General features: G+C 41.2%; 1 protein-coding gene across 1 annotated transcript; it reads right to left on the bottom strand.

Annotated features, from left to right (window-relative positions):
- Positions 1-12,131: 12,131 nt before the first annotated feature.
- ptger1.L (prostaglandin E receptor 1 L homeolog) lies at positions 12,132-20,399 on the bottom strand. The gene is made up of 4 exons (XM_041587197.1): positions 19,921-20,399; positions 18,675-19,497; positions 13,403-13,633; positions 12,132-13,198 (listed from the first exon to the last, which is right to left on the bottom strand). The coding sequence occupies exons 2-4, from the start codon at positions 19,479-19,481 to the stop codon at positions 13,070-13,072; spliced, it is 1,167 nt and encodes a 388-aa protein (XP_041443131.1). The 5' UTR covers positions 19,482-19,497; positions 19,921-20,399; the 3' UTR covers positions 12,132-13,069.
- Positions 20,400-23,004: the final 2,605 nt, after the last annotated feature.

The raw sequence follows: 23,004 nt of genomic DNA on the forward strand, positions 1-23,004 counted from the left end.
GGATTTGGAAAAATATTTTTGGGAGACAGGTCCCCCTTTAAGTCTATTAGAAAATCCTGTAAACATTAAATAAACCCAATAGACTGGTTTTGCTTCTAATAAATATTAATTATATCTTAGTTGGGATCAAGTACAAGTTACTGTTTTATTATTACAGAGAGAAAGGAAATACTTTTTAAAAATGTGGATTATTTAGATAAAATGGAGTCTATGGGAGACGGCCTCTCGGTAATTCAGAGCTTGCTGGATAATGGGTTTCCGGATAGCGTATCCCACACCTGTACTACTAATATAAATTGACATGTTTTAAAATTGCAGTGGAGTTATTTCCTTTGCACTGCCGAGCTGTCTTTTCTCTCTGCTCTAGTAAACATTACACATGACATTATTTTGAATATAGGGTCCCTATAATGCATACCTCAAGGGAAAGTTCTGAAAAGCACAGAAGTCAGGGACGTAACTACAGAGGAAGTAGACCCTGTGGCTGCAGGGGGGCCCCATGAGGCCCTAATTCATTCGCAGTTTCAATGAATATTGGTAAAAAAGGTCAAAATCTAGACATTTTGGGGGCCTTAAAAGTAATTTTCTGTGGGGCCCAGTTATATCTAGTTACACCACTGACTGAAGCCCCTGCCGTGCTTGGCTGATGGGAGAATTGGGAAGATGCTGCTGACATTGCCCAGAGCAGGATACAAGGGGGGTGGCCGGAGGAAACAGCCTATTCACTTATGAAGGGACAGGATCGTCACATTCTTTTCCTCTGTTTGTATAATTATGTTTGGCTGAGGGAGAGAAAGGAAAGGCACCTGCTTTGGAATCAGTAGATGAGCTTCATATTTCTTAAAAAACAAAGTCTCAACCACAATCAAATAAGCCATAGAATCTCAGACTTCAGGCGGCGTATGAACTGCAGGTTGAGACAGACCAAGTCGGCAGCTTATTGGCCCGTGTGCGGGGCCCTCCAACTGGCTTCCATGATTGATATCTAGTGAAAGTCGAGCAGATGTCAATTGAACAGAGTTAAAAATCCAGTCGGATTGCAACCGCATCTGTTCATTAATGCAGTTCTGCGATCTGACCACCCGTGTTGCCTACATTATTCTTGCACCGTCATAGCTAAAATTCCTGCATTGCCTTGTTATCAAAGAGACCAACTATCTTCTCTTGGCATTTTACACGCCATCTTCTACGCTACTACCACTGCCAATATAATGCCAGGACTGAAATATCTATATTGTAACAACCCTCTCTAGACAGATCTTCATGAGCCTATTGAAGCTAATAAACTAATATGTGCTATAAAGCATAAACACTGTAAGCCTTACTCCATCTTAGTATATAGATCTCACTATAAAAAAAGATGTGTAGCTTTTCTTAAAAAGGAATTATGCCCAAGTAAGTAATATTTTATGCAGAGTGGTGATGATTACTATGACGATGAGTAGACAATGACTATGACAATGAGTAGACGATGAGTAGACGATGACTATGACAATGAGTAGATGATGAGTAAACAATGACTATGACAATGAGTAGACGATGAGTAGACAATGACTAAGACAATGAGTAGACTATGAGTAGACAATGACTATGACAATGAGTAGACGATGAGTAGACAATGACTATGACAATGAGTAGACGATGAGTAGACAATAACTATGACAATGAGTAGATGATGGGAAGACAATGACTATGACAATGAGTAGATGATGAGTAAACAATGACTATGACAATGAGTAGACGATGAGAGTATATTTTCTGGTGATCACCATCCAACTGATCTCTGTGCATGATTCTTTAGGCACATATTACCACTTGTCACTGTGGGAACCCATTGACCTACGTCTACCTTGATGGTGGTGGTAGTTCCATTGTTCCTCTGCATCAATATTTATACTTTCTGAACAGAAGGCAGGACAGACACAAGGGCACCAAACTCAACTATACGGAATTGCATAGAGCAGCTTTGGACACAAGTACCTTTTATAAAAGGCAAAAAGGAAAGGTTGTGGGAGCACTCCATATCTTAATAAAAATGTACGAAATTACAATGGAAGTGCTACTGATCTGGCCAAATTAACTACAGACATAGAGAAAAAGAAGAAAAATATATGAATGCACATTCCCTGGTCCCCTGTCATATCAGTAATCTATGCAGATGCATGTATTTACAAAGACAGGGGTTTTTTAGTTACAAAATTATGATCATAAGATTGATAAGCCACCATACCACTTCAAGGTAAAACCCATATGGTGGTCCCTAACCATTAACCTCTGGTCATAATTTCAAATGCTAAAGCCTCCCAGCATAAGAGCATAACCTGAAATAAAGGTCTCCTGGGCATTGGTTTTCATCATAGGGCTTAGTCCATTAGCTTTCAATGGGGAGAGATAACCTAGAGCCCAGCATTGGTTCCATGAGATTAATCCTCCCCCGCTTGCGGCTTTTAAGTGAGAGAAACTGCCCAGACCAACACCCATTTCCAAAGGCGTTGTTCCACCATTTAAAGGGCCTTATAAAAGGCCGACTTTATCCATTTTTGTACAACTGTGGTCATATATGACAAATAGTAAATGAAAATAAATATGCCATGGCCCGAGTAAGTTCACAATCCTTGTCCAGCTCAACTTGTATCCCTTCAAGCCTGATTCACAACAGGATCCGGTGCCAAATGAAAGAAAATTTAGTGTGATATGACAGTGGGAATTATCAAATGCACCACATATGTGTTGACCCTGTCCACCTGCAACGCCTCCTTAGGGAATAGAGATTTTACTCTAGAAAGTTTGTATAAGGGACGTATCCAGCGGCCAATGAAAACATTCTCGGAAGTTGAAGAGCAGTAATATGTATTCCTCACTCTTCAGCTTCAGTTATTTCCTTCGTGATGATGACCTCTTTTTCCACAATGTTGCTGTCATGTTTATACTTTCTTTTATTAGCAATGGCATTAGCATAGATTTTGATGTACAAATGTCTCCTTAACGGGAAAAATATTCTGGATTAACCTTTTTTTTAAAAACAGAAAGCCTTAAAAGGAAAAAGCTTCCTTGTGTAGCTGTCAGACTATTATATAGGATTCTGCTGGTCTCTAGGGCTCAACTCAAAAGCAACTCATTAAATATTTAAAACACAATCATTATAGCAATAAGTAGGATCAAATGATGCATCTGATTTCTTTAAAACACTCATTAACAAAAAAGATAGGTGCCAAAAGCCAATATGGGTACTACCCGGTAAGTAATGTATCAATAGTAGATGCAAACAAAATATTACATGGGATGGAGGATATACTCACAGTTCATCCCAGTCCACGGGTGCATATCCATGAAAAAAACAATAATTGTGTGTTCCTCCAAAAAAATCAATCAAGGGTAATTAAAAGTAAAAAAAACAGGACATAATGAATGGAGGCCTAACGCGTTTCGTGCCTATTAGGGCACTTACTCATAGTCCTACTGATTCATTATGTCCTAATAAATGTTTTTGTACTTTTAATTACCCTTGATTGTTTTTTTTGGAGGGATTCACAATTATTGTTTTTTTAAACACTCATTGATGAGTTTCTTACTGTCTGGAACAAAGTCATATTTACACCACTGGGTCATGGGCTGTTTTTCATGTTTTTTGGGTACAGTACCTGGTTCTAGTGAAAGCCTCTACACCACTTAATTAGATTCCTAATAATCCTATGCCTACTTCTTTGTGGTCCTTTCTGGTTTCAACACCAAAATGCCCCAATATACAAAACGAATTGATATGCTGGGGTTGGAGCAGAATTAATTGGCTGGACTGCACGGTAGTGATGTGTGGGCCGGCCCAATACCCACAGGACCCTCCCCCCATTTGCGGATGCCGGGTCAAGCTCTTCTTCCTGCTCTCCCGCCCACCACCTTGCACTGCTGGCTTCCGGCTTTATAGCCACGCGCCTGCTCATCCGCTCATTTTGTGATGTCATTGGTGGGGCGGCAGGGGTCTATAAAAGGAACCTGGAAGTCAGGTGTGGGTGGGCACGAGTGGAGGGAGGGTTCCGATCGGATGCGAGTCGGGTAAAACACATCACTACTGCACGGGGTCCTGACCTCAACCCACAACATGACTGTGAGCCAGGCCTGATCACCAACCTTACCAATGGTCTTGTGCCCAAATGGATCAAATCCCACCAACAATGTTCCACCATCTATTGGAAACCTTCCCAGAACAGTAGAGACCATTATAGCACCAAATGGATAAGCACATCACTACCTGCAATGGGTCCTGATCTCAACCCACAACCTGATTGTGAGTCAGATGCCCAACATAAGTTTCCAATCTCAATAATGTTCTTGTGGCTGAATGGAAACAAATCCCACCAGCAATGTTCCACCACCTAGTAGAGACCTTCCCAGAACAGTAGAGATCATTATAGCACCAAAGGGAGGATTGTATTTATATCAATACCTGCAGGGAGTCCTGAACTCAACCAACAACCTAATTGTGAGTCAGGCCTAAAGCCCAACATAAGTGTCCAACATCACTAATGTTCTTGTACCTGATTGGAAGCAAATCCCACCAGCAATGTTCCACTACCTAGTGGAGACCTTCCAAGAACAGTAGAGACCAGTATATATCAAGGTATTTGAAATAAAATGTTGGACTGTCAGGTGTCTGGAGACTTTTGCTAATAGGGTGTACAGGGTAATATATAGTAGATAGATCAGATCTTTAAATGTGTAAAAATGTTTTTCACGTTTCATGGGTTTCTGGAGCTTTGACTAGAGCAAGGAAAACTGCCAAGGTTTAAAAATAAATCTGGTCATGAAAATCAAATGTTCGTGAGACAGAAAATAAAACAAAAACAATTGTGATGACAGTTGGACAGAAGCAGCAGATGAAAGGAAGAGGCTAAAGATTCTGCTGGGTTTAACTATGTTTTGCTTTAATGTAAGCAAAGAAAAATTCTGATTTACAAAACAATCTGAAATAGCAGCGGCTGTTATTAGCCTGGGTGTTGGCTCTTACACGGAAGAGCATCAGGAAATCCCACTGTATCCAGAGGCCAAACAAACACCTTCTTATTGTTTCAAGGCAACGTGGTGATACTCCTCTAATCAACAGCCGTTTCCACTTCGGTGATGTGCCACCATTTTTAAAAAAAACTTGGAATAGAGTAAACCTGGTGCTCAAAAAGAATAAAATCTTCTATAAACATATATGGGGTAGACACTAATGGGTGATTAATCAAAATTCAAATTATTGCCACAATTTGAATATTTTTGCACAAAAACTCACAAATTCAAATTATATTTTCAAAATAGTTTGGTATTTAATAAGCACAAAAACATAAATGTGAAACGTCAGCATTTAAAAGCTTGGGAGTTCATGCAGAAGCCAAAGGGAGTTGCCCTAGGCAAAATTCAAGCCATTTATTTTTTTAATTCAAGGTTTTTTGAGTTTTTCGATTTTGTATGAACTTGTAGACTGAGTTTTTTGTTGTATTCAATCAAAGTTTTTATTATGTTTGGACTTTTTGATAAATAGGCAAATGTTTTATTTATTTTTTTTTAAATGTGAGTTTATTCGAGGTAGAAAAAAAACCTTTAAAACCTCATAAATTTAGATTTTTTGATCAATAAGCCCATACGACTTTAAGAAGGATCTGTTGAGGCAAAAGCTTGGTATCAGCTGTTAAAACTGCTAATATCTCAGAAAACAAAAAATAGAAAATTAACGTAAATTGGAAAAATGCTTAATGAAGCACTTTTTAGATCTCTTTAAAGGGCATGTAAAGTGTAAAATAGAATAAGGCTAGAAATGCTGTATTTTGTATACTAAATATAAACATGAACTTACTGCACCACAAGTCTAATCAAACAAATAATTTATGCTTTCAAAGTTGGCTACATGGGGTCACCATCTTGTAACTTTGTTAAACATCTTTGCAAGACTAAGACTGTGCACATGCTCAGTGTGGTTTAGGCTGCTTAGGGATCGTCATAAACAAAGCTGCTTGAGTTCTGCATGGCTGGGAAGTAAGGCGGGGGCTCCCCCTGCTGTTCATAAGTATGATTGTTTCCCTGCTCAGCAGTTAGGGACTGTATGACAATTCCTATCCACAGCAGTAAATGAAGGGAGAATTTCACTGCATACAGTCAGGTTTCTTATAAAAACGGTACACATTTTCTAATTAAAGTATATTGAAGATAGGTTTCTTTTTCATTAAAGTAAAAATGGGATTTTATTTTTTTGCCTTTATGCCATTTAAGGTGCAGCTTTTCTCCCTGTAAAGTAATGGGAAAGTGTGTGTAGAGCTTGGGTTGGTGTTGACCACAGTCAAGCCAAGACAGTGTGACAGAAGAGTTCCGCCAAACCCTTTCGAAAAGCCATATCACTAGATCGGGGGTCCCCAATATTTTTTACTCATGAGCAACATTCAAATGCAAAAAGAGTTGGGGAGCAACATAAGCATGAAAAAAGTCCCTTGGAGTGCCAAATGAGGGCTTCGATTGGCTATTTGGAAATCCCTATGGGGCTGGCAGCCTACAGGAGGCTCTGTATGGCAGTACATCTGTTTTTTATACAACCAAAACTTGCCTCCAAGCCTGGAACTCAAAAATAAGCTCCTGCTTTGAGGCCACTGGGAGCAACATCCAAGAGTTTGGAGAGTAACATGTTGCTCATGAGCCACCGGTTGGTGATTACTGCACTAGATGTTGGGTTAACACTGTCCACTAGTATTGGTGCTACTCCAAAAAGTCTTCTTGCCTTTTGCCTGTACTGTGTGTGTCCACTTCATTTACACATTGTAGGTGACAGTTCTGCATGCAAAGTAGGCAAGAGGGTGATGGACATTGGCCTAATTGACTCTGTCTTTAAAACCCCCTGGCCAACTTCCATCTTAGCCTATACAACTCTGCTGTTCCGAGCATCAGATCCTTTGATTTGCAGCCGGCTGTTACAGAGTTGTATGCCTTTTTACTTCGTTTACTGTATATAACTGACAGATGTGGTGTTGTGTTATAAATGAGCAGAAGTAAAATAACAGTACTTATTGGGTGGCCATGAAGATATGTATTTAGCACAGCAGTGGTATTTCCTTGGAAGAGACTTATCACAACAGTTAGCAAGTTGGGAGGGAGTAACAAATTCCAAATTCCACAACTAAAACATGTATCTGTAATTCCTATGAAGAACATTTTCATTGCCAACCATTGTCCTTTTGGGTCATATACTATTGCCTTCTCTTCTACTTGGGACATTTATGAAACACACAAGAAGTGAATAATCTATGTGGACCTGAGTTACATGGCAGCCAATGTTCCAACCATTGGGTGAAATGCGGCAACAGATTCAGAAACTTCTCACTTTCAATATGTTATTGGAAAGTAAAGCAGGTACAGAAGGAACAAGTTGAAGCACAAAGCAACACATGTGGCTTCCAAAATAAATAAATTGGCATGAGATCAAGTTTGGAATGAAAGGGACAAATGGCAATGGCTGTGATTTCCGGTGGTCACAATAGATGCCATTTTGGTTCCTAATGGTTGTAAAATGTGGCAGACACAAATATAATTCATAATCCTTGGGAGACATGACAGGCATCAATATGGTTCCTACAGATTAGGAGACATTGCAGATACAAATATGGTTCCTAATGGGTGTCGGACACTTATAAGGTCCCTAATAATGTATGTAAGAGATATGACAGCTATAATTATGGCTCCCAATGGCCAGCACACATCTGGGTTACATGAGTTCAAGTTGCTCCTAAATTTCTGAGGTCTCATATCCTCCTACTCCTGACCCACAGATCCCACCTTGAGGCAGAGGATTCAGCAGGAATAGTTTCAGCTGCGAGGAAGACCCATGTAGGGGTTGCTTGGATATGTTCCATATTTGTATTGGAAGAAATCATATCTCTGGAATAGCAGAAGAATTTCCTGCTGAAATAGTTGACACGTTCGGAGCTGCATATGAAACGAATTGATGGCTTATGCAGATGGTTTTAATAATGAGCCATATGGGATTGAGAACAATGAAAGTACATTTTGTTTACTATCATTATCTTCTCCTATTATTTTACATGAAGGTGGACAAAGAGTCCTTATTACCTCAGGGCGGGCACAACCCTTCAGCCTAGTGCCAACAACAGGAGACTTTAAGGGTCATTTGTGAACGCATGTGCAAATTGCTGCAAATCGTTACCCATAATGCAGTGTTTTCTACCATAATGCCTTCGTTGTGGTGTGCCTGGTCACACAAGCAGCTGTGGAAACCCTGGAGAACCCTTCTGGGGTGCCAAGAACTTGCACCAGTTGCCACCCATTAATCAAAGAGGCAGTGCAGGAGCATATTTCATTGTAACTTAATGAACTGCATCAAAATTTGCTCTCCACGTGCTCTTTATTTGGAAATGACCACTCATGTCCATAGCAGCTGACTGATAGAATAGCAGGCTCCTTGCAGGCTTCCTTTGCACTAGTTGCGCCATTTCCAAATCGAGCACTGCTCCACTTATTGACCCAGGGGAACTCTGGAGCTACTGCCACCTCCTGACCAGGCTGTATCTCCAGGGTTCCCTTCTTGCCCAACAATAGGTAAAGAATCAGACACAAAAGTCACTGGCCTGCCAAACGCCAGATATGGTGCCAGGCAGACCACAACACAATTGCGTCCGATTTGCAGCTGTAAATTACCACTTATATGTGGCCAGGGCCATGCACAGGGGGTATTCCTGTACCGGGCCCAGGCCTAAAGGGGGGGCCTGGCTGTGCTGCACTTTTTGAAATAGCCGGACTCCCCTTGACAGCGCCAAAGCGTGCCACCTCTTCCTGAACCGCTGAAGTCCCGAAGAGCCGAAGTCCCAAACAGGCAAAATCCCGAATGCCGAGAAAAGACACAAAGTCACGAAAAGAGCCAAACTTGTGGTCATAAAGCTGCGAAAATACCTAAAGTCACGAAAAGAGCCAAACTTGTAGTCCTGAAGCCACATAAAGACCCAAAGTCACAAAAAGAGCCAAACTTGTAGTCCTGAAGCCGAGAAAAGACCCAAAGTCATGAAATGAGACGAAGTTGAAGTCCCAAAGCCGCAAAAAGATCCAAAGTCACGAAAAGAGCCAAACTTGTAGTTCTGAAGCAACGAAAAGACCCAAACTCACAAAGCCATGAGTTCAATTCTACTGAACACCAATGTGTGTTATTTTTTTAGCCACCAATGTATTATTTTAAACTTTATAGGCCCCTGCTACCAAAGTTTTTTGTAAAAAATATTCTTTGGGGCCCCAATGTTTTTTTTTAACTTGTAAGGGGAGCCCTGGAGCCAACATTTTTTTTAACTTATGGGAGGCCCTGGCCACCAATGATTTTTAAAAAAAACTTTTATGGGGGGCCCTGACACAAATGTTTTTTTCACTTATAGAGGACCCTGGTCACCAATTATTTTTTTTAACTTAAAGGGGGGCACTGACTATGGCTTTTTACTGCTTTTGTGTGGGGGGTTTACCGTTTTTTAGCAATGATGTTTGTGTGGGGTGGGATCTGGGGTGGGGCTTGGGCCCTGGTGTTGAAGGGGCCCAGGGGGTCCCAAAAATGTTGTTGTATGGGGCCCCGTGATTTCTAATGGCGACCCTGTATGTGGCAGCCTATTTTGGGAAATTCCCATCCCTCTGTAGGGGTCATTTACTTTTGGAAATTACACTATAAATTAGAAGAGACCCAATAGTAGTAATGCAGCAGCCAATGTAATTATAAAAATTAAAAAATCTTTATTAGGGCGTGTAGCCTAATGAGTTTGTGCTAAATGGGCACTTACTCATTTACTTTTCTCAGGGATGCAAGTGCTAGAGCTTGCATTTCTATCTTGTCTTAAAACAGAAATGGTATATGACTATTAAAGGGGTACTCCACCCCAATACTATCTGGCTGTTTATATTCTTTGCAAATCTGGTTCTGACTCGTGCATTGCTCCTGTGATGAATAGAAGTTAAAACTTAGAAGTTGGGTTGCCTTCTCAATCTTATATTCACAGCCTGGTGTTTAAAAATGATGCTTGATGCTATTAATAGGGCAGAAAGATAAAAATACAGAAAACTGGGTATTTTATTCCGGAAAAGGTGGCAACCCTAATTTTTCCCCCAGAGCAGAGTATACGAAACACTACGTGAGAGGCGAGTGGTGACAGATAAACGTTGCTTAAAAAAGCTTGAGTTTCCCATGGGAAGAGCATTTCCCATACACTGATATGGAAATAAGTGGCAGGTGATTTCTGTCACATAGGCCTTAAAGGGCATGTACAGGCAAAAAATAAAATCCCATTTTTACTTTCTTTAATGAAAAAGAAACCTATCTCCAATATAATTTAATTAAAAAATGTGTACTATTTTTATAAGAAACCTGACTGTATGCAGTGAAATTCTCCCTTCATTTACTGCTGTGGATAGGAATTGTCAGACGGTCCCTAACTGCTGAGCAGGGAAACAATCATACTTATGAACAGTAGGGGGAGCCCCCGCCTTACTTCCCAGCCATGCAGAACTCAAGCAGCTTTGTTTATGACTATCCCTAAGCAGCCCAGACCACACTGAGCATGTGCACAGTCTTAGTCTTGCAAAGATGTTTAACAAAGTTACAAGATGGTGACCCCCTGTAGCCAACTTTGAAAGCATAAATTATTTGTTTGATTAGGCTTGTGGTGCAGTAAGTTCATGTTTATATTTAGTATACAAAATACAGCATTTCTAGCCTTATTCTATTTTAGACTTTACGTGCCCTTTAAACTTAGCCATGCAAATCATCAATCCTCATCCATCAAACACTAACAAATTGCAACGTTTGCCCTAGACCTGAAATTTGTGATTGAGAGCATTTTAAGTCAGATTAATGGAGCACCAACATTTGCTTTCCATTTCCACATTTACCTGGGGCACAAATGTAGTATGACTTAAAGTCAGCTGGAAGGTACAGGGTCCAAAGCAGGTCATGTTGGTTTGCACCTGACAAATGATGAGGCACATTATGATAATACAGCATTTCTATTCTATTTTAGACTTTACATGCCCTTTAAAGGGGATGTGCCCCAAAAAGTGTGTTTATGCATAATAAACACAAAATGTAATTTGTACCATGTTCCAATAAACATTCATTACACCTTTTAAGCAATTTTGAAAAGCCATTTCTGTCTGTTACTTTGCAATTGTTTCCTGAACACTCACACCATCCAAATAATGTATCAATAGTTGGTTCCCCTTCAGCTAAGACCAGTCCCAAAGTGCCATGTGTTCTGTGAGTAACAGACCTGAGAAGGAAAATAACAAAAAGGTGCAGGGCATTGTGGGACCTGAGTCTTGGCTGGAGGGGAGTTGATTTCGCATCCATTGTTGCTGTAGTCTGGCAAACTGAGAAGACAATACCAACCGACAGACAGAAAGTGGCTTTCAGTCGTAGTCTCCTTTAAAAATAACTTTATACAAGTTAAATATGTTCATTATTCAAAGAATAATATATTATATTATATTATATGCGCTTGTGTTGTTCAGGCCTAAGTGCACTGCCCGGGGTATTGCCTACCTGCACCTGAATTTACAAGTATGAAAGAGTATTCATTGCAGTTGACATTTGGTTGAGGTCCAGTTTGGTATAATGGTGACTTGAGCACCTCTAACTTAAGTCTTTATTGAATGGTTGGCAATGATGGAAGTGGCATGTGTGTAAGATGTCTGCACTCAGCACGTTGCCTAATGGTGGAGAAGAAGGTGGTAATAGTCACATGAAGTCATTGTGAAGACCTTCAGTGCAATAAAAACATCATGGCTGCTCTTGACTCCTCCACCCATTGCTGGTGGGTCATAAATCTACTCACAAATAGACACAGCTCTGTCCCTATCTATAACCAGCAGGTCTTTGTAAATGACCCCCAACGTGGTAGCTACTTCCTATAAAGGCTGAAACATTTATCAAAAATGTATTTCATAGTTTTTATGCAAAAAAGATAAGCCATCAGATTTTGTTTTCCTTTTGCTGTGCAGTTTTATTGTTACCCCGGCCTTATCAGTCTCTCGGTTGGGTTTCTGCTATCCAGGCAGGTTCTGTCACTTGGACAACCTTTAGGACAGAGACACACGTGGAGATACGGGGAGATTTAGTTTCCCGTTAACAGATCGCCTCTTCTTCTCCCCGAAGTGCCTTCCTCCTTTGTTGTGAGACCAATTTGTTCGACTTCGGAAAAAGAATCGCTCCAAGTGCCATCCCGCCAGCGTTTTAGATTCTAGCCAGGAGGAAGGCACTTTGGGGAGAAGAAGAGGGGATTTGTTGCCGGGAAACGAAACCTCCCCAGATCTCCACGTGTATCTCTGCCCTTAGAGAAATGATATGCAAATTTGTGGGTATTTTTAATTCTGAATGTTTAGTAGTTTCTGAGACATGTTATGAGCGTATTATGAGCTTACTACTTCTTATTTTATAAGAATAATGCCCCCCATGCTGCCATGTTTCACTACTGCAACTCCTGATAGTGGGTATCTCACATTACTGCCACTTACCTCTATATCAACATAATATACATGGAACCTGGGGGGGGGGGTAAAACTGGCACAACATTTATCCTACAATGTATTCTGGGGTTATTATAGATGAATTATGGACTATAGACAGTGTTTTCCCCATGTGTTCTTGGGCGTTATATATGGCATTGGACCCAAGACACCATAGCGGTATATATGTAGGCTTGTGCTTCCAGATATCAGTTCCCCCTTCCAGAACTAATATATAAAATATATATATATATATCAAGAAATATATGTACAACATTAAAGAGACAACTTGGTAAAACAAATTCTGAGGTACTAGTATATTAAACTGTTACATAGATATAACATTTTGTGAGGACTTATATAGTATAATTAAGCCTCTGCCCATGTGATGTTTACTGTAAAAACATCTGAGGTTTCTAAAGTGCCGAGTCCATCTTGAGTAGAAGTCATTGGGTCAGAGCTTTAACTGCAGCCATGGCTTATCCACTGTAGTCGTCTTCTTCTACCAGTTTGTTGGTAGGGGTTTCATACATGGTGTTACTGACCAAGGGTGTTGTAAGAGTCACACTTTTTGAGGAAGACTCTCAGCTTCAGTGGTGTTCTTAGTGAGTTGGGTACTTCTCGAAAGGTTTGATTTAACGAACAGGCCCTCATTTTGCAGCACTCTTAGGATTTTTAACACCTGGGTCCCCTTAAAAAAAAAAAAGAAAATAGACCTCAGGACATTTTTTTGTAATGAGGGTCACTCAACAAACATAAATTTTTGCATGGGCAAAAATCAGTATTGTACTCTATATTCTTCCCCTGCATGCTGGTCCATTTCTCTTTTAGAACTGAATCTCTGGTAGATATGACTTCTCCCCCTTATTTGCATGCCAGGCTACACATGGCTAACCTCACTCCGCTCAGAGCTCTGGAACTCTCCAGCATCCCAACGACTCAGCTTTCCATTTCGCACACGGGTAGCCCGCACAAAGATGCTGTATAGGCGGAAGAGCACTGACCGCCTCAGTAGGATGTACACCCATGGATCTAAGATCTGGTTCAGTGAAGCCAACCGCACTGTGAAGAGCAACCAGTCAGGACGAGGTAGGGGTATACCAGTGTGCAACATCACAACGGAGACCTAGTAGGAAGAATTCAAAGAAATAAAACATATGAGAGTCATGAAAAATGGATAAAAAAATCCTTTACAATTCAGAACATGGGCCTCAGAGCCAGCAGAGTAAAAAAATAGACCTTAGACTTAATAATTCAAGAGGAAAGGGATTCTTTTGAAATGGGAACCCATGAACTATAGGTTTATGGACAAACACTACCAACATTTTCCAGAATTTCTGCATAACTCTGAGAGTAAATGAAAAGAAGAATGACAGTTTCAGATCAGAGTGTGGATATAAACAGAGGGGTGTTGGAGTGGGTAAAGTCCTTTGGCAAAAGGCAGATTTAAAGAGCAGCCCAGATTTGCAGAGCAAATACTAGAGTAATAAGAGAACTTCAGAAAGAAAATGCATGAGAAGACTAGATAAAAGGTTTCAGGGAAAGAAAGCTGAGAACCAGAGCAAGTAGCAAGAGCTAGAGCAGATACTAACAGGGCTGCAGAGAGAGAATATAGAATATGCAAGGAATTAATTATTGGTATGACATTGAAAATAAAGAGTGTTGTAGACAGAACCAGAGATAGAGAGGGGAAATAGAAAAAAGAGACAAAGAAGGAAAAAAAGAGGAAAATAATTGAGGTGATGAAGGAGAAAATAAAACTGCACTATATACAGAAAAGATTTTCAGTGAGTAAGTAGACAAAATGAGAATTGAGATAAAGAAGAAAGAATTTAGGCCAATCAAGTGAAGACTACCATAAAGTGGGAGAAAGTAGAGAGGGTTTGGGCCAATCAAGTGAAGACTATGGTGAAGTGAGAGGAAGTAAGAAGGGTTTGGACCGATCAAGTGAAGACTACCATGAAGTTAGAGGAAATGAAGAGGGTTTGGACCTATCAAGTGAAGACTACCATGGAGCGAGAGGAAGTGAAGAGGGTTTGGACCGATCAAGTGAAAACTACCATTAAGTGAGAGGAAGTAGAGAGGGTCTGGACCGATCTAGTGAAGGATACCATGAAGTGAGATGAAATAGAAAGTGTTTAGGTCAATAATCTGAAGACAACAATGCAGTGAGAGGAAGTTTAGATAGTTCAGGACAATCAAGTGATGACTACCTTGAAGTGAGAGGAAATAGAAAGGGATTTGGCCAGTAAATTGAAGGCTACCATGAAGTGAGAGGAAGTACAAACAAATTGAACTTATACTGATAAAGATACTGAGCAAAGTGGAGACAGTTTGCTTGAGCCAATAAACAAACTTTACTAAATGGCACAACATTTTCACAGCAACAAAAGAACTGCATTGTGGGAAGCAGCATCTAAAATAAATCAAATATAGTTTTGATCTGCTTTGTTGTAGCCTATCACAAAATGTGAAACCAGTTACCATGGAGACTTTTGATTTGGGCTGCTGCAGCACGAGATCTGCTTTATTGGGGAACAGTTGCTCCACATTGCAGTTCAGCAAGAGAAGAGTTGTGACATCACTGCTTGACATCACAGCTCTGTATCTCACATTCTTGTAAATAAAACAACTAACTTGCACCGCTGGCTCCAATCTTTCATACAGCAGCAGTTTTTATTTACTGTATATCTGTATATATACTTATATTCAAACACACTGCTCCTAACAGGGAGCTCTAGAAATCCCTTTAAGTTATTCTGATGACAGTAGGTACAGCCATGAAGCAGTGTCTGCTGCTGCCCCGGAAAAGGCAAAGGGGGAAATATACACAATAACTGGAATAACAGAGGAACAAACCAAAGCATCCGGAATTTTCTTTTATTTGCGTTACTGTAGACTGAATTGGTTGTTGTGTTTTTACTTTGCCTGCAGCTGAAAATCTTTCTGGTTGTCAGAGTCATTGACCCCAGCATTCAAAAAACAAATAGAATGCGGGATCGGCCGGGCCGACTTCCACACATTTTTTAGGTCGTGCGATGGCTTTCATCTCTGGCAGCCCCCATTTATAGGCGCATGCCAGCCCCACTCCTTTTTGTGGCATCAAAGTGGAAAAACGGCCAGCAAACTGGAAAATGAGGTTCAATGTTGATAAATGCAGGTTATGCACTTTGGCAAAAATAATATAAATGCAAGTTATACACTAAATGGCAGTGTGTTGGGAGTTTCCTTAAATGAGAAGGATCTAGGGGTCTTTGTAGATAACACGTTGTCTAATTCTGGGCAGTGTCATTCTGTGGCTACTAAAGCAAATAAAGTTCTGTCTTGTATAAAAAAGGGCATTAACTCAAGGGATGAAAACATAATTATGCCTCTTTATAGGTCCCTGGTGAGGCCTCATCTGGAGTATGGGGGCAGTTTTGGACTCCAGTCCTTAAGAGGGATATAAATGAGCTGGAGAGAGTGCAGAGACTAAGTGCAACTAAATTGGTTAGAGGGATGGAAGACTTAAATTATGAGGGTAGACTGTCAAGGTTGGGGTTGTTTTCTCTGGAAAAAAGGCGCTTGCGAGGGGACATGATTACACTTTACAAGTACATTAGAGGACATTATAGACAAATAGCAGGGGACCTTTTTACCCATAAAGTGGATCACCGTACCAGAGGCCCCCCCTTTAGACTAGAAGAAAAGAACTTTCATTTGAAGCAACGTAGGGGGTTCTTCACAGTCAGGACAGGGAGGTTGTGGAATGCACTGCCGGGTGATGTTGTGATGCTGATTCAGTTAATGGCTATAAGAGTGGCTTGGATGATTTTTTGGACAGACATAATATCAAAGGCTATTGTGATACTAAACTCTATAGTTAGTATAGATATGGGTATATAGAATTTAATTAAAAGTAGGGAGGGGTGTGTGTATGGATGCTGGGTTTTCATTTGGAGGGGTTGAACTTGATGGACTTGGGGTTTTTTTCAACCCAATATAACTATGTAACTATGTAACTATAGAAATATGTAACTATCAGAGATGGGCAGGTAGGGCAGGTCGAGCATGGGTCTATAAATGGAATTTCAGTTCAGGGCGGGTTGGGAGCGGCAGGTTAGGGTTGGGTGCAAGTCGAATTTTTGTCGACCTGCACATCACTACCAGATCCCCCGGATACCCCAGTCTGACACTGACAGATTGAAAGCACTTTTTTTATACTGATTATCTTACTTTTCAGATCCTGCACCATCTATTTAGACCACCAAACAGCTGCTTAGTAACATAAATACATAACTAAGTTGGGTTGAAAAAACAAAAGACAAAATCCATCAAGTTCAATCCCTCCAAACAAACCGCAGTGGTTGCTAGAGTAATGCAGACCTAGCAATCATATTGCAGTTGATATACAGTATCTTGCATGAAAGTTGCAGTACAAAAACATATAACTATTTTAAAAACCAAAAAATGAAGACTAATAGCAAAGTGCCTTTGAATATTCCTATCTACTATGGTGTAGGTTTTAGTTCATTTAAAGGTCAAATAGCATTTTAAGTCTAATACAGTTGGAAAAAATCAATCTGCCGTAAATCTGAAGGTGTTCTGGATATTTTTGGCCTGCTGTAGTCGTGTGACTGTACCTACATTCCTTCCGATTCGTAACGAAAAACAGACTCGCAATCGTGCTTAATAAGTGGGATGGTAGACTATTTTTATTGAAGAAAGTGAGTCATGAAAGAGTCATAGATAGGAAAGCCAAGCAAGTACCAAGTATATTCCATGTGCCAAAAACTTTTTAGGCGTGAAAAAAAAAGTGACGTCAAATTCAGTGGATTCTGAAGAATACATGTCCAAACTAGGGAATTTCAATACCAAAATTATGAAATAATTGCAGTGAGGACAAAGACGCTCTCTTTGAGCGGTAGATAGCTTCAAAAAGTATTCGTAAATTTGCTAAAAACTTGATGGACGGGAGTCGTTATTCAGCCTCTCCTATTGCGTAACTATATACAATACATAACTATGGGACTTGCCACAACAGAGCAAATCTGTCTCTCGGGATTTCTGTTGTTTACATCACTGCAACCTGGGCAGACCATAACAAAAGCCAGAGGGATGATAATATTTACTCTACAGGAGCAAAGCAAACCCACAACTCTGCCATATACATGGTTTTATGGACTATTCTACAGAGCCAAAAACACATCAATCGAATTATTCTTGGAAAGGGCAGTTATGTGCCGACAGTCAGAATAGACTATATCAACCACGGCTGTCACTTTTTATTCCAAGAACGGGAAATGAAATCCTTAGGGAGTAGAGGGCAGTTTAGCTGAATTCATTTACAATTTTGTCTCCACGTTCGTATTGTAATCCTTGATAACTGCCACAGTAGATGAAAGGAAATTAAATTCTAAGCAAGTTCCCAAATTATAATATTATTAATGTTTCTTTGATTTGTAAATGTAATTACTAATAAAATCAGTATATGCTTCTTGCTATGCTCTCCAATGCTTCTCCAGAAGAGCTCAAAAGCTTGAAGAGGCTCAAAATCTTCCCAAATATTCTCATATTCCCAGCACTTACATCTAAGACATTGAATCTGGATCCAAAATAGAAGTCCAATGCAAAGTGCAAAGCACAAGTGTATGGCAGTCCTGTACCTAAAGCTCTTTAACACCATGATGCACCCACCAGCACTCCATAACTTCTTCATCTCAATGACTATACCCATCCTGAATACAGCCCTGCCGAATGCAGTTACTGAGAAGACCAGGTCCATCCTCCACTCTAAAACAAAAAGAACCTTGTCTGTGGGTGCTCATGGAGTGGAAGGGTCTATGGTGTCAAGAGTTCAAGTAGAGATGAAGAGCAGTGTAGATGAAGATACTCAAATTTACAATTAGCTTTAAAATTATTGAAACTTTGTATTTTTTTATTTTTCTATTTTGTGTTTTGGAGTTCCCCTTTAAGGATCTGTGAATCTGTGATAAATGTCCCACCAAGTGTGTCCAAAAAACTTGGATAAACTTGGCAGGAGAAGGACATTCTGGGGAAATCAGACATAGACAACAGGAAGCTTAGGACTCTGTGACACAAGACACAACACTTCACCAGTGACTAAATACAGCTAAAAATAGTGACCATTATGGCACGACTGCTATGCATCTGTATCTGTTACTTACCAACAAGGGGGTCCAGGACACACATGATACGAATGTAATTGCCAGCAGTTGCACCACCATCTCTAGGTCATGAGTATGTGAACGACTCTGTCTTCTTCTTCTCTCCTCCTTTGGGGGTCTTTGGAGCCGGGCCCTTACCAAAGTTGCTCCAACTAGTACATTGCACACAAGTGCGGCTCCCAGGCATCCTAGTCCCAAACCAGAGAACAGTAAGCAGAACCCTGGGGGTCCCTTGAGAAAACACCAAGTCCCTGAAGGCTGAAGGTCATATGCACCATAGCCCAGAAATGGGAGAACGGACACAAGAAGGGCCACAGCCCAAGCAATGGCAAGACTCAAGCGAGCTCGATTTTGTGTGACCATCTGTGAATGCCAAAGTGGTCTAGTTAGGCCTAGACACCGTTCACATGCCATGAGGAGTCCAATTAGTAGAGGAGAAAGACCAAAAAAGACCATGCAACCTCCAAGAAACTGGCAGCCGGCTACTGGAAGTCCTCCATGAGAATACAGCCACAATACAAAGGAGCCAGCGATGAGGTGTCCAGCAAAATCAGTCAAGAGGAGTCCTGAGGCCAAGAGAAGAAACTGTGCCCTGGATCGACGCTGGCGGCGGGATAAGGAGTAGGCTCGAGCCAAAATCCACAAACCTAGTGCATTGGAGGTGATCCCAAATGCCATAGAAAGTGAGGGAAGGAGAGGGACAGAGGAAGGAGGACGGGGGGAAGGGTATGGTGGTGAAGGAGAAGTGGGAGGCAAGGTTGAGAGGACAGAGGGAAGGGATGAGTTATATCGGTGATAGGGGAACATGGAAGAGCAGGGTAACCTTGGGGGGGAGAGGAATCATGAGAAGGTGATTTGTTTGGAGACGTTGATGGAAAACCAAAATTTAGATATGAAAGGGCAAGGAGAATGACCAGAAATATGAAGGAATCAGAGTAAGGGAGAGATTAGTAGGGGAGAAAGGGAAACAATAGAGAAATGATTGTCAATCTTTTGCTTTTGCAGCACTACTTTAACATCTGAGCGATATCAACTCACACACTGCTCTTCCACTCTTCCACTGCTCATGCACAGCTCCATTCTCAGACACAGAGTTAGGGCACCTTCTGAGGCCAGGGGTCCAGGCTTAATACCCTGTTTAAATGACCCTGACACAAACTGATACAGTGCAATGTCCACACCTACTATCAGACTCACACACACAACGCTTCGCTTTTCCTCCACTCACACTTATACAAGTACTCACCTCAGTAATGCTTCAACACTCTAATTCTCTCTCTTCCCTTGCATATGATTAATGTCATAAGTCTGGGAATCATCCACAATCCATAATGTGGGATTTCTTGCTTCTGTTCAAGGATGTCCTGAAATGTAGTCATGTCTGTGCCTTAAAGTCCTTATTCTTCTCATTAGTTACCCATCTATGGCATTCTCTCTTACATTCTCTTCTAACTGCCTTTTCTGTCTCTTCTCGCTCTTTCTGCACTTCTCCTTCTCATGTGCCCGTCTCTCTCAGCCTGTTCCTGGTGTGTGCATCCCCCTCGTGTATCTCTCATCCACCCCTGGATGGTGCCTCCTCCTTTAGGACCAGAGACGCTGAGAGGAAGGAAAACTGACAGATTGGGCTGGGAAAATGCAGGAGAGGAGGCGAGCTGGGAATTTAGACACAGGGAAGTGTAAATAAGGAGAGAAGCGTCAGAGGAACTAGAAATGAAGTAAATATCATGTATTGGATGGTAAAAGGAAAAGGATAAAGAAATTGCTCATCCAGTGACCTGCACTGTTCTCATCCCAAACTTCAGCTGCCATGATTTATTAGACAAACTTCACTAGACGGGAAAAACGTATGTAACTAACTAGGAACCAGTGACCGGGCAGAGGAATCTGCTCACATCTATGACAGAGACAGACCAATGACTAGACTCACCATAGGGACTGCTCATTCCGTCTCATACAAAGGAAAGGGCATCTTCTACATGAGTTGGACCGGCTCCCTTCTTATAGGCTTGTCTCTAGCGTGGGATCATATGTGGCAATTTGGTTGTCTGTGTCTGTGGCTCATATTGAAGTGGACGGGGATGGAACCAACCTGCAGCCAATCTGATTATACTGCCCTTTACACAGTGGAGCCAATAAAAGCATTGGAATATACTCAATCATAAATATAGTCGACAATTAATCATATGGTAAATACGTGCATTTATGAAATAAATTTATGCATTCAACGTGATTCCTTCCTGGCCTGGCTCTATATACAGTATCATACAGTCAGAACGTGGAGGAATCATGTTCAGAGCCGGATTAAGACTAAACAGGGCCCTAGGCAGGGTAGTAATTTTGGGGCCCCGCCAACTCCAACCACCAAAAATGAGCAGTAAAAGTAGCGCTGTTATGTACCTTTATACCTAATATGGACAGTTGTATTAGCAACACTGTTGGGAAACTGAAAGAAGATATTCCTTCTGTTTTTTGTGGTTTTTATTTTTTGCTTGGTTCTGCCTGGCTGCTCCCCTCCCTCACCCCAATCAAAATTGTTGCGCACATAAAAATTGTCACGCGTCAAAATTATTTGGACGCCCATTGACTTTAATGCATTTGGACAAAATAGTCGCACGTATACAAATTTACGCTCTCGTCAAAATGACGCCATTGACTTCAATGCGTTTTGCTAATTTTTCCGCTGTTTTGCTAATTTTTTCCCCGTTACGCAAATTTTTTTTGCCAATTTTTCCGGCAAAGTGAAACAGGACAGATTCGCCCATCACTAACCATTTGAGCGTGTGAACCAGGTTACCTGGGTGAGGGGGGCGAGAAGAGCAGAGCAGGATCCAGGGCCGGGCCCCTAGCGCTAGGCGGGCCCTAGGCAGGTTGAATGCATGAACTTTGTTTCATATATAAACGTATTTACCATATCACTTAGCAGTTAATCTGCATTGCGTGCTTTCTCTCAGTTCCATTGAGCTATTGGATCATTTGCTACACCTGGAGCGGGGGTGTCCTACTGAGATAGAGAGCCTGAAGTACCCCAATACCCAGTCATCCTTATTTTGTGTATTTACCATATGATTAGTTGTCGACTATATTCATGTTTGAGAATATTTGAATTATTATTATTATTCCAGTTTTCTCTGTATCTTTCCATTTGTATTAGTAATATTCAGAACCGTGGGTCGGGCGGGATCGGGCCAACTTCTGCAAAAGATTGCTGCGTTGAGCTCTTCCTTCCGATCTCCCAACCCCTGACCTTACTATGCTATTGCTGGCTTCCGACCCCAGTGAGAGCTTTTTATAGATTTAGATCTGTGTGGCCCCGAGCCCTTCAGTGAAATCATGGCGGGGAGAGCGTGGGTCTATAAATACAAATGTCCGCGGAGTTAGGGTCACGTGCAGGAGGTGGAGGGGCGGGTTAGGGTAACTATTACTCAACCCGCACATCACTAATTTGTATCATCTTGGCCATGTCCCATAATGCTCAGATCTCACCAATAACCTTGGCAGTCTAAAACTGCTAATATCTCACAATCCACTGAAAACTAAAACAGCAAAAGTTCTTGGATGAGCACTTTAACCAAGTTTACATTAATTTTCGATGTTGCATTAGACAACACTAATGCTAACGGCTAATTAGTGTCACAAATTGAGATTTCTCTACATTTCTATTCTTCTCTGTCAGTGTTTTGTTCAGTATATGTCCATGTTTGTAGCTGTGACTTATTCTGAGCCCCGGCCCCCCATCCCTTTTTAGTCTGGCAGTGATCTACTGTTTATCATGACTCCAGGCCCATTGTCTGATATCAAACCTTATTCCCCCCACCCGCCCCTCACACAGACACACACTCCTCAGCACATTCAGTGGGTGACATCCCTAATAAGGAATTGAATCCCTGGACAGCCCCAAATTCCAGGACTCTGGAAATCTTCATTCTTTCCAATGCAACTTTGTAGCAGAAGCAGAGGAACTCAGAGCAGAGGAAATAACAAGCAAGTACATGGGCTGCAGTGGCTGAAGGCAGACGCACAGTAGTAAGTGCACTGACCTATAGCACCTGACACATGAGGATGGGCAAACTCAGTTCTATTATAGGAACTATAAGCCAGAGTGATAGAGGTGGAGATAGAGAGTGATAGAGGTAGAGATGGAGATAGAGAGTGATAGAGGTAGAGATATAGAGTATAGTGTGATAGAGGTAGAGAGAGAGAGTGATAGAGGTGGAGATAGAGAGTGATAGATGTAGAGAGATTGAGTGATAGAGGTGGAGATAGAGAGTGATAGAGGTAGAGATAGAGAGTGAAAGAGGTAGAGATAGAGAGTGATAAAGGTAGAGAGAGA

This window comes from Xenopus laevis, chromosome 3L (assembly GCF_017654675.1).
Source record: "Xenopus laevis strain J_2021 chromosome 3L, Xenopus_laevis_v10.1, whole genome shotgun sequence".
NCBI lineage: Eukaryota > Metazoa > Chordata > Amphibia > Anura > Pipidae > Xenopus > Xenopus laevis.